Source organism: Corvus hawaiiensis, chromosome 3 (assembly GCF_020740725.1).
Source record: "Corvus hawaiiensis isolate bCorHaw1 chromosome 3, bCorHaw1.pri.cur, whole genome shotgun sequence".
Taxonomy (NCBI): domain Eukaryota; kingdom Metazoa; phylum Chordata; class Aves; order Passeriformes; family Corvidae; genus Corvus; species Corvus hawaiiensis.
Window position 1 is genome coordinate 110,643,036 of NC_063215.1, and position 12,833 is coordinate 110,655,868.

General features: G+C 45.3%; 1 protein-coding gene across 3 annotated transcripts in view; it reads right to left on the reverse strand.

Annotated features, from left to right (window-relative positions):
• Positions 1–6,211: 6,211 nt before the first annotated feature.
• PELI1 (pellino E3 ubiquitin protein ligase 1) overlaps positions 6,212–12,833 on the reverse strand; it is a 43,860-nt gene continuing 37,238 nt past the window's right edge. For all 3 annotated transcript variants that reach the window (XM_048298383.1, XM_048298386.1, XM_048298384.1), the window contains 4 exons: positions 12,142–12,243; positions 9,933–10,130; positions 9,621–9,809; positions 6,212–8,647 (listed from right to left, as the gene is read on the reverse strand). In XM_048298383.1, the coding sequence (XP_048154340.1) occupies positions 8,081–8,647; positions 9,621–9,809; positions 9,933–10,130; positions 12,142–12,243 (1,056 nt within the window). In that variant the 3' untranslated portion in view covers positions 6,212–8,080. The remainder of the gene's footprint in view (positions 8,648–9,620; positions 9,810–9,932; positions 10,131–12,141; positions 12,244–12,833) is intronic.

The following is a 12,833-nucleotide window of genomic DNA, read 5'->3' on the forward strand; positions in this document are numbered from 1 at the left end:
TAGAACCGACCCTGCCACAGGCCAAATGAATGAAGGAGAAGAGCTTCCATAGATCAGTGGTTACATGATGAACAACATCTTTTTAATCAGCTGGTGCAAAGAAACTTGCATCTAAAACTTTCGAAAAATTTGTTTGATGCAACCTGGGAACTCCTGGTGGTGGTTTTTGTTTGTTTGGGGTTTTTTTCCTTTTAAATAGTAGGGGAACTCCAGATACACTGAGTTTTTTGAGTACCAAGAGCAAAGGTGGGTTAAATATCCCCCATCCTGGGGACTCCCATAGCTGCTCTTCTCTTCCTTTGCTGTGGCCTGGGGAAGCCAACCTCTGACATACCACTTTTATCTTTCTATTCTGTGAATGAGCCCCTAAATTACAGTCTGAAAGATTGTTCGGGACCAGCAGATCCTAAGCCTCGTGCACGATACTATTCAACATATTTTTTGCTGCAGAAGCATAAATAGAGCCTGGCTTTATTAACCATTAGCCTATAAAGTTAAATGTATAACAAAATGCAGACACACATGGGCTATAAATACATTTATATTGTTTTGAGGAACACTAATCCCAGGCCTCCACGGTATGAAAAACACTCCACTGTATAAATAATGTGCATTTGGCAATACTGGTGTAGGGACAGAGGGGTTGTTTGGGTTTTTTTCTTTAGGGCTGGCACGGACTCCAGGCAAGCCCCACTTTTGTGGAAGCACTCTCCCTGCTCCAGTGACGGCTTTCCCTGGCAGGCAGCAGCCAGGAGCTGCCAAGGACTTTGCCATGAGCATGATTCATCATTGCCCAAAGGTGCCTGAACACACCTTCTGCTGCTCCTGCTCCAGAACAGGTGGAGTGAGATTTCCAAGTGATAACGAGTGACGCTGGCAAAAAATGCTGAGTAACACTGAAAGCCCCTGGAGCAATGGTGGAGCTGAGGTCTTTGGCACTGCTGCTCCTGCCTCCTCAGGAAAGCTGCTCTGGATCCACTTTTAATGGGAATAAGTGAAAAAGCATTAAACAACCATGCCCTGAGTGGTTATGTGGCATTTAAAGGCCTGCTGATTGCTTTAGCTCCCCTTCAGAAGTGAAGCAAGCTACTTAAACAGCTTTGCTGTGCAGAGCCCAGGCCCAGCTGTGCCCAGGTGGCCACTGTGACCACAGGCTGTGGGAAGGCCCAGATGCCCATGACCCCTCTCAGGCAATGTTTGTCCTCCAGCAATGGTCAAAGGTGACACCACAGCTTCATCCTGGGGTGGGACCCATGGACATGTCACCATTACAGAGCAACACTCCAGGGAAAGACAAACTGGGCACGAGAGACTGTGACCCCTCAATCCATGGCAGTTTGGAGCCTTTCAGCCCCTCTGAGGTCACAACTCAGGTGATTGTCCAGGCAAAACTAGAACGGGCACAGCTGCATCACAGTCCTACGGAGACTTTGGGAACTGCCAGCCCCTGTGCCAATGGGAAGCACAGGACAGAGAGGGGAAAGGGGCCAATTAAAAAACCAGGCTGCCTCCGTGTTGCTCAGGGCAAACTGAACAGATGATGGCATCGCTGGAAGCTGCATTTGCTTTTAATTGTCCTCATTCCACTGAATAACTAATTCTCTCCTCCTCCCACACGACAGCAAAAAAAAAAAAAAAAGCATTGGATTTTTGGAAAGGATGAGTTGACTCAATTCCTTTCATCCAGCACATGACAGCAAGCTGCAGTTTTTAGCTTTGCATCCAGGCAAGTTTAGAATATTGCTGCATGCATTTGTTTTGTTTCAAATCTTCTGGGATCAGCTAAAAATATTATTTTGGAGAGATGTAGATATGGAAGCACTAAAGGCTTTGCGTTCATCCAGCTCCTAAACTGCAGCCAGCCAAAGGGAATGACAGGGGTAGATCCCAATCATAAGGTGGTTATATTAAAAAGTTCTTTTACAGAGAGCTGGGAAGTGGGAGGTGCTTGGGATCTGAGCATGATCCAGGGAAAGAAGTGGATCCCTTCTGCCCAGAGACAGGCTTAACATAAGACTCAACCTTCATGAGCTGTTTCCCAAGAGCCCAGGAAAGCCGTTGTTCTTCCCTAATCCTCGACCAGCTTCTTTTCCAGCATTTTCCAGGACAGACTGAAGGGAATTGCTATCTGGGCTGAAACCTAGATGACGAAAACAATCTCAGAATACTTTTTGCAGGGCCTGGGTCCAGCCAACATGGTTCAATGCATTAAAAGTAACGTATTTTAATAGAATCATTTAAGGAAAGGCATAATCACAGCAAACACGATTGAGAAACATTCAGATAAAACATTTGCAGAGAAAAGTGAATGTGATTTAATTTTTTTTGGGAGGGGGATCTTGAGGCAGAAACAAATATAAGGGTCAAGATAATAATATAAATAAGCAGACAGTTAATCTTGGGAGTGCGTGTAAAGAAAAGACACATAAAGAAGCTTTTCCCACTGATTTAACTGCACTCAAATCTGACTGACAATGTGAACTTTCATGTCCTCCCTCATCTGTGCCGCTCACACTCCGTGCAGTGCTCACAGGGAATCCTCAGGAGTCCGGCATGTGCCATGCCAGGGCTGGAAGAGGAGAAGTCTTTTCAGGAGACCTTTCCACTACAGAAGGGAAAACCAGACCATCCTGGCATGAGTTCTAACTCCAAAGAACTCTACCCTCATTGTTTTTCTGGAAGGTAGCAGAGCTCCAGTAGCAATCTCAGCACAGAACTCGTACTACAGATGTAGACAAGGTAGAGGAAGGAAGTCAGAGCAGATTAATAATTTACTCCTGCCTCAGAGCTGTTTAGTGACACTAAATCAGCAAAAGTACTCAAAATAAAAACATTTACAGTATTGCAGGTGCTGCCAAAGTACAGAGGTGTTGCCTTTGCAGCAAGAAAGTCCTTCTTGAGTTGATTTTGAGGTCATTTGTACTCCTGTGAAATATCTCAGCCCCCTGCACTGGAGCGATGGGCCCTCAGCAGGGCTGGCAGAACTCAGAGTTTGCTGGTGCCTTTGCAGCTGCCACAAACACGTCCTCACCAGCAGAGCCAGGCAAGCAGCACAGCCAGAAAAAAGGGTGATGTTGGTGCTGGTTCCCATCCCCTCCTGCCAGCCCTGCAAGAGGGGCAGTAGGACAAGGATGGAGAGTGGGCACAACAGCAGCAAACCCAAGAGTGGCAGGGAGTGGGCAGGGAGCTCCTGACTGCCAGAGCTAGCACTTTGCCTCTGGTTACTCATCCTCCCTCAAGCTTAGCCTCGAGGAATGCAGCCGCAGGCAATGCCTAACCTGATCCCACAGGGCCTTGTTCTGGGCTAGGCAAACAGGACCTGCTTCTGCAGGCACCTGTTCACTGTGACTGCAGAATGGGCTGTAGTGCCAGGGCTGGAAGGCACGAGGAGGATGGGCAGCAGCAGCTCAGGTGGGCCCAAGGCAGGAACATAAAGATCCAGGCACTGGGGTTTACAGCTAATGCCATTCCCTAACGCTGTACTGATCCCAGCCTTGGGCATGTCCGAGGCCGCTGGCCCTGCTGCAGTTCCCCGAGGCTGGGTTTGGCATGGCTGCTCTCACAGAGGCACCTGAGGCTTGAGGGAATAAAAGCCCATTTTTTCTGCTCTTTAAATCTGCCCCACTTTGCTTTCAGGCTGGAGATGAGACCAAACCAGACCAAGAACGAGCAGAGCTGAAGGAGCTGGCTGCTCCTGCTGCAGCAGCACCCATCGGTGTTTCCCCGCCGTGCCTTGTGTCACCAGCCACGTTACCATGGGATACTGCCTCCAACAGCACAGTGACGTAGAGCTGTTCTCTGGGAGAAAACAGGGGCCTGAGCTCCTGCTGCTGCCCTGGAAGCAGCACCTGGGAAGGGGCAGGACTCCTGCTGCCCCTGCAGAGACCACACTTGTCAAGGAGTCCCTGACCCAAGTCACAGGAACCATCACAGCTCCTGCAGAGATGCTTTCCCAGATCTTCTTTACAGGATGCACAACAGTGCAGGTACAAGTGATCTGCTACAGACACCAAAGAGCCTTAGAAACTGCATTTCTAGGATGATCACAGCCCTTATGTTAAAGCCAAGTGCTACAATTAAAAATAGATGAGCTCTGCCAGTGTTTTTACAGAAAGGGATGAGCCAAGATGAGGACCACAAAATCTGGTCTAATTCAACAGCAACCAGGCCTAATCCAGGCTGAAAGACAGCGTGCAAGTAGCTGTAGTCATCAGGGTAGATTTATATTGCAAAACTGGAAATGTATTTTCAGAATTGAGCCTGGAAAGTGTCACTTCAGAAGGAGATCAAGTGTGCCACGGCAGGATCATTATGGGACTTGCAGAGCACCTTCCAACACAGGATTCTCCTGAGGTGACTTCATGCTAAATCTTCCAGGAGACCAGGCTCATTCCTGCAGGTGTAACAAGCCCAGCACAGCTAGGATTGGAAGGCCTCATCCCCAGCCTGCACCACACACTTCAGAGCCACACCAGGCACTTGTGGGACGGCTCCAACCCAGTAGCCAACTCAGTAAAGGAACCAGAGCAGTCTGTTCTCCCCAGGGAAAGCCACAACAACCTCCCTGTCTATGCTCCTGCCCTCCTGCCAGCACCCTGTGGTGCCCCACTTCTGCTTTGGGGAAAAAACAAAACAAAAGGGCTTTATTAGCCAGCTGCTGCCTTCCACCAGTGTTAAATCCATGCAATTTCCTACAGCTGAAAGGCAAATTAGTTCATTAAATCACCTGCTTTACACATAGCACTGCCCAGAACAGAGCAGCCACACACAAACCAGAACACTGGCTGCTCATTTCCAGAGCTTCACTGAACTTTAAGGCTACAGAAGTACCTACACTTAATGTCATTTTCACATTCATTCCCTTAGCAGTTCCTTATACCCGCAGTGGTCTCCCAGGGAACAGTCCTGTCCCATCTGCTGGTTGCATCACCAATGCTGCTTGCCAGGAGCAAACCTTTTAAAAGCAGGCCACAAGTCTCACCTGGGGCTGGTCTTTGCAGCTGCCTTAGGGGCTGTTTTAGGCTGTCACAAGTGGAGCTGTGATTGTCTCAAAGCCAGCACGGTGCCACCTCTTGCAGCCCCAAAATTTGTTCAAAAGGATTGGCCTTAAACTCGAAGTGCTTCAGTCACCTGGTTTGAGTACTTTCAATCTGAAATTCATTTTGCCATTTACAGAGGACTATTGCAATTGTTTACCAAGGAACAGAAGTCTGTTAGTCAAACATGGGACCACAGTCAGAGCTGCTGCTGTTGGTGATGGAACTTGCTCCTCAAACTACTCAACAATTGCTATGCTGCCTTTGACAGTGGGATTTCCCTGTCTCAAACATTTGAATGCTCATGTTCTGCCCTTTTAAAAACGGGATTAACAAGCCCAGCTTGGGTCAAGAAAAGTACACAAAACAGGCAGAGCATGGGGCAGACTGAAGAGCGCCCTTAGCCTAACACTCCCCAGGGACACAGCCAGTTCTGCTCGGACACCTTTGTCTGGGATGTATTTTTTTGGGAGGGGGGGTGGGGCGTGAGGAGAGGGCTAGAGAAGTACAGTGTAAGCACAATGTATCAAATGGGGTAGAGCCTTAACAAGGGCTGCATGTTGGGCATCACCCTCTCTTCTGCCCCTCGGCAGTCAGATGTGCATGTGGCCAACTGCACCCCTAGCTCCACACCAGCCTCCAGCTGGACCTCCAACACCACTGTCCATATTCTTCCTACCATCCTGTGCTCCATCTGTGCTCACAGTTCAGCTCTGCATTACTCATACTGCTGTGTAGCTTTCATCATGTCCTTTTCTGGTTTTTCATGTTCCTGCAGTCAACAAGGTCAGGACCAGAGAAGTGTCAATTAGATTTTGTGGAAGATGGAATCAAGAACTCTTGTCATTTTAAAAGAGCCCAGACATTTAGTTCAGATTTTGCTTACATTTCAGTATTTGTAACTTTCTCAGGGAAGAGATAACTTAACTGTGTCTTTTAAACAACAATCTCACCTTTAACACAGAGTTGAATATAAAACACATTGAGAGGACACATCTGAAAGGAGCCACTCGAAGCCATGACCAGGCAAAATGTCCAAAGTCTTTACAGCTCCTGCTTCTCCATGCTCTTAATCCCCATGTGCAGAACAGAGGGACACCTGAGGTGACAACAGAAGGGCCATCCCCAGCCACCTTTCCCATCTCTTGGAAACAAAGCCACAGACAATCCCAGAATTTCTGTTTTTGAAAAGTGTTTACTCACGTAGTTTAAATAAATTAATTTGCAAATAAAAATTAAAACTACAGTATACTATAGTTTGAATAAGATGATTAGAACAACTACAATACAGGGATTTCTTGCTGCATAAATTTCATTACTTAATGCATATAATCTGGAAAATGTCAAAATCAGTTATATTTCTATGAAAAGGGAGTAACAGCAGTTACTTGTACATGACAGCTAACTGAATTTATAGCACAGGTTTCCTGACACATGCATTTCCTGAGTGAACCAAACAATATATATAATTTCTTTTTAAAAATGGAGAAATAATTGACAGTCAAAATAAGTAATTCATGACATCTAAGCAACACAGGTCTCTTTAAACAAAGAAAATTTTAGAACAGCTTCAAAAGAAAAATGAAAGCTTTGCTATAAAGTACAGAAATTCGTTACTGTCAATTATACAGTACATATTTTAAAAAAAAAATGTATGAAGCTGGCCGAAAAAGCTCAAATCAATCCTAAAAAGGTCAGGTTGTGTGTTTGCCATGAAGCACAGTGGGCTGGCAGCAGAGCTGCATGTAGTGCACTGGTCTTTTCTGGTGGATGCAGAGGGGGAGGAAGGGGAGAGCAGAGAGAGACCAGTAACCAGAGCCCACCGCAGCATCTCACACTGAGGGTCTGAGCCCAGCCCCAGCTCTCCCAACAGACTGCCAGCTGTGCCCAGCTGTGCGAGGGTGCAGGGACACAGGCACACATCCCCTGGGTACCAGGCTCCACCTCTGTTCCACGTGTGGCCCAGATGAGCATCTGCACCTGGCAGAGGGGTAAAGGCCAGGCCTGAGGCCCCCCCCACCAGTTAGCAGGTGGAAAGCTGAGCATCCAGCTGACAAAACCCTCTCAAGCTGGGACTGTGGCCAAGTCACAAACTGCTCCCCACACGTGTGCCCAGCTTCATCCACCTCTCCCCTCACCACCCCCCCCTCCCCAAACAGCAAGGAACAGAACAAGCCTCATCTTTCAGGTCTGTTCATGTTTAACATTGGAAAAATCCTCACAAATGTCACTAATGCTAAATAAAGAGAAGTGTTAGCGTGAAGGGAGAAAAAAATCCTTAATCTAGACTAAGTTGCATATTCAAAGAGTCTGGTAAATTTTCTCCTCATAACCAGATCTTAAGTACAGTCCTACCAAAAAGACATTTTAAGAAGTCCTTCTTAGCTACCTTTCAACACAGTTAAAGCACAACTTTATGCCATCATAATTTGCATTAGCTTTGTTTAAAAAGCATTTTAACTATTCTAAGAACTCAGTATTTTAGATTAAAAGATTTTTCTACCATTTTCATCCCACGTTCTTCTCCATCCAGAACTACTCTATACATCCAATCGCTGGATGTAACACACTATGACCATGCTACTCTCTACACATTCTAAATATTTTCAATAATAAAGATAAATAGAAAAGAGTTAATATACATGTTATATTTTACAATGTTTGCATCCAAGCTGTAAACTAATGTTCTTTGAACTATTTACCCTCCATATACAAAAAGAATGAAACACCTTTCAAACACTGTGGGCATATGATTCAAAAACCATTAAACTGAAGGCATTGAAGTTCACTCTACAACACTTCCTTCACCTCTTCTGAAGTAGTTATTAACTAAAAAAAAGCAGGAGGTCTCCCCCTTCTCTCCCCATTTCTTCTATTTCCAGACTTTTCTCAATAAAGAGGGATTTAGCTGTTGTAACAAAAAAACCAAAAAATTCTTCATCTTAATGCAAACCAGCAAAGCCCAGAGAATACGAAAAACAGTTGGTTTAAAAATGAGAATCGCTTAGCTTATCAGTTTACTGCAGTCCTTGGGAACACCTGTGTTAGTCGAGAGGCCCTTGGAAAATGAGCCTGATGTAACCCTGCTCACCAGCCAGCTGATGCGCACAGAAGGGACAGGCTGCGTGAAAAGTGTGAGTACCATGAGGAAGAGGAATTTGGGACCAATATGCAGTTGTCTTTTCTGAGCACACGTGTCCACACGGGCTGAATGCATGAGTTGGAGGTCCGGCATCCACATAAAATCCCGCTTCACACCCGAGCCACAGAGGCACGTAGGGGCCGACGGAGCGGCACATGGGGCACTCGCGGTCCTTGCCGTCCCTCTCCTCTTTGTTCCCCCAGTTGTGGTAGCCGTGCACGTGGCCGCAGTTCAGGTACACCCACGGCTGCTTTTCGTCCACGACATCTTTTCTCTTCATGCTGGGGAAGGCCAGGGTGTTGAAGCCCACGGGGCACTGGGGCCTGGCTGCGTTGATCTCCTGCCTCAGAGCCTCCAGGTGCTTGACGGTCGGCGTGCGCGAGAGCCCCTCGGCCGTGCGCCACAGCAGCGTCGCTCCACACAGGTCGATCAGGGAGCCGTCCTGCAGCTGGTTCGTCTCGTTCTCAACCTTCACATGGACACAGACACAGAGAGCTGTCACCTAAGGGTCTCTGAAGAGTAACAACGTGCACTTCCACAATGCAAATCTGCCTGGAAGATCCATCAGTTTCAAGCAGCAGAATTCTGACTGTCTACACAAGACACCCACAGAGAGCCCAGTATCAGCTTCTCTCTGCCCTCTTTTTCTTTTTTTTTTTTGAAAAAACCCCACCCCAACATCTTAAGAGATTAATGTGTGCATTAAAATAGACCACACTGAGTCAAGAACAGCTCCTCTCCCACTGTCAAGAACAGCTCCTCTTAACAACTCCTCTCTATTCCACATCCCTATAGCACTCCCCAACTGTGTTACTTGAAATGGCTCAAAGAGCAGCACAAGCCTGGTTTAGTCCTCCACCATATTTTAGGCTGTTTTCTTAAAACATCCCTTTACACATGGCTTTCCCCTCCTCCAGTCAGCACTCCTAGCTAAATACGTCACTTAAAGTGTTCAGTGTAGCATTTCTCTTTGCTGAAACATCACACCAAACCCAAATATCTCCTGAAAATGTCACCAATGCTTTGGAAACAAGAGGAAGAGGGAAAACTCAGAATGCCAACATAAAAATGAATATCCAATAAAATTATAACGATCCTTCATTATTCTATAAAAAAGGAAAAGTTGGAAAACCAGGAAAATACTTGTAGAATGTGCACAGGCCTAGGAGAGTTTGCAGAATACCGAGTAGATTGGGAACTCAATTTAGGAGAGCAGCCTAGCTGCGCAATTAGGTACTAGTTTGCAGATAAACTCAGTCAGTTATTCAGGTTGAGCAAGACACCTTTGTGCACGCAGACGGACACATAAAAGGCAGTGTAACTAATTGCAGAGTTGACAACTACACAGAATTCCAGCAGATTCCAGCTCTATGCCCAAACTATACCCCTCATGGCTGCACCATTTTACACAGGTTGCATAAAACATTGGTCACTCCTCTCACCATTTTTCCCCTCTGTTGAGCTGATCTGGTTTCACGGAGGCTGAACACATTCCCACACACAGAAATTTCTCTCCACACCCCCGGCTTGGAGTCTTCTGTGAATCCATTACGAGGATGCATAACAAGAACTCCATTTGTTGTTAGTCCATCCATTTGCCCATCTGATGTCTTCCACTTTGCAGCTTTCTCCTAAAAGAAATTACATCAATGAGAACTTTTAATTTGGCTGAAGTGGAGCTAAGAAATAGTTTAAAAAATAAGCCTGCACTGAACTTTCAGTGGGAAAAAAAAAAAGAAAAAGAATTCCCTTACCCCAAGGAAAATGTTTTTTGAGGAGTCAAATCCTGCAGCATATATTCTTGCTGTAAAGGGAGGGTTTCGTTCACATATGATTCTGCAGGCAAACCTTGATATAGTGCTCTGCACAGACTGTGTATCTGAATTACTCTGACTCCCAGGAACTGTGTCTGTTACTACGAAGTCTATAGGACTCTCTGTTGACCGACCAATCTGGAAAGGGATTAAAAAAAAACAACTGGTCAGAAGTTTGTCTTTGGGTCTAGGAATATTCAAATTCAAAGCACTTAAAAGCAATGATACAAAAATCATGACGTTACAATTTAAAGCATTCCTGTCTAGCAATCTATCAATTTAGGTTTCTAAAGCTTCATCTGAATTGATGAATTTTTCTGCTTCCAAATGATCAAAGTTATTCTGAAAGCTGGGTACAGCCAGATGAAGGAAGGAGAAATAAAATGATGCAATTAAATCAATTCTGAGATGATTTCCCATTGAAGGCCTTTTCATCAGAGAGGTTACACTCAGGTCAGGCAGACCAGCTGCAGGAGCACCAAAACAGCCAGGGAACAGCAGTCAGAGGGAAGAACAGTGACATGCAGTCACTTTGCATGCCCAGAACATTCTGAACAGTGCCAGACTAAGTCACGGTACAGATGTATGAAAATCAGATTATGTGAGCTCTCTTCAGCTCTGGTGGGCACTGAGGAGCAGCAAACCTTTTGTGAAAGACCAGGTACTAGGTGGTTGTGGCAGAGAGGGGCTACATTTACTCACAGAACACAAGAATGTAACAACATCTGACTACAGTCAGGTTTCTTGGTAGCTGTGCCTCCTTTTCTGGCTGCAGGGAACGGTGAGTTTTGCAGTCCCATACAACTCTATTGAGTTTGATAGAACTGCATGAGTATCACTGCTTTTCCAGTCAACTCATCTTGTCCTTTTCCTTACAAAGTAAGAAGAAAAGTAATAACCCTTTCCCAAACACCCACAAAGCTGGGTTTAAAGCCCCCTTTACACACTACTACTCACTCACTTCCAAAGCTCTCAGGCTCTTTGAAAATAGGTGGTTATATTAAGACTGATTAACTGCTGAGCAAGAGACCCAAAAGCTTGAGGTGCTTTTTGGTGAGGGCTGGAGAGCTTTCATGAGACTAAAACTGCTTTGTCAGAATGTATTTTTCTATTGCTTCTTAGGCAGGATAACCTGTGAGTACACAGGGACTGCCAGGGGCGATTTCAGAGCAGCACACATGCCAAAGCATGCCTGAAGAGAGAACACTCACACAGACAATAGCTTATGCTGCGGTGATTTCATTACAGTCCTTTTGCTCTGTTGTAAGTGTTTGCAGTTGCAAAGCAGCTTCCCCTCCACCACTTCCCAACACCTCCCACCTCCTTAGATCCTACAGTGGCGTCACAGCGAAATGCTGTGACAGCAAAACTCCTTGCCATAAACTAGAGGCAACAACGGGGGGGGAGGGGGGAGGGGAAGCTACACAAGATCACGGTCTGGGAATCAGAGAGAACAAAGCACATATTTAAAAAAACCCCAAAACAAAACCCTTCCTTTTGAGAAAAACAGGAAACAATTATAAGATATGAGGGCACACCACAGCTGCAAATGTGTTTGTGGTCCCTTGTCATACACACAGGAACTGCAGCAAAGTTGTTGTGATCTGCCAGCATCAGCACTGAGGCTCCTCTCTTCACATCTCCCAGTGCTTTAGACATTTCTGGGTTTGCTTGAAGAAGTTCAGAGTATTTTTCATATTAGTTGTGCCAAAAGCTTTCCTGTGTTTCACATTGTATTTCTTCTACCCTGTCTCCAACTGGCTGAACCCAAATCCCTTTGTAAATGCCAGAAGCAAAGTTCCAAGTGCTTAAAGAGAACGGTGTCCTTTATTCTTCATTTTGCAAGGAGGGACTAGGAGACAGATTACGTGACTTGCAGACCAGCAATCAAAGACAAAATCATAATCTTGAACATTAGTCACAAAAAATCCAAACTTTCACCTTTGCCTAAGTCTAAAAGAGATGAGATGTACAGACACACAGCCTTGTTCACAGGATGGCCTTGGGAATGAACAGAATTAAATTGCTCTGAAGAGTGAGCACAGAAACTGACACACACAAACTTTTGGGTCTGAGGGGAACAGCCTGCTGAGAGGATGCCTTGTTTGAAACTACCAAAAGTGAGAAGACACACATTTACTTCACATACCTGGAACATATCTGTGTTGCTGTCATGTGTATATTCAACTACGACTGTCTGGGCCCGAGACAAAGTGTAAGATATGCTGTGTTGGTCCTTATTACTTATTGCCTACGGAAAAATGCCAAATATTATTGAACCAGTGCACAATAATTCTACAGTATACCGCAGCAAAGCAGACTATATATATATAACACACCAGGCTCTTGTGCTAATTAATGCATTAAGGCAGATGGTTGTTAATGACACACCTGTAGTTAAACTTCACAAAACCCAGTCCCAGCCATTAAAGAAAAAAAAAGATTAATTCAGCAACAGACCAAACTGGTCTCTTCACCACATGCTGCAACTAAATACACATAACCAGGGCATATTATTAGTCATGTTTTGTGTTAAAGCAACACCAGCCTGAATACAAAAGGACAAAACAACCAAATGCAAAGGCTAAAACTGAATGTAACACCTCCATGGTCACCTCAGCGTGAACTTGGCTAACAGTAAGGTGAGGACAAAAACTTAGGGACTTCATTCTAAAAACAGGATTTGAGTTAATACTAAAATCAGTAATGACTGATTTAAGATACACAGACAAAAAAGTGGTGGTAAATAGGGTAAAATGGAGAAACTCAGCACAGGTTGCAGAAGTTGTAGCAAAGGTTTCAGTTTGTTAGTCTAGATGTTCATTCTGCATTTACCTACTA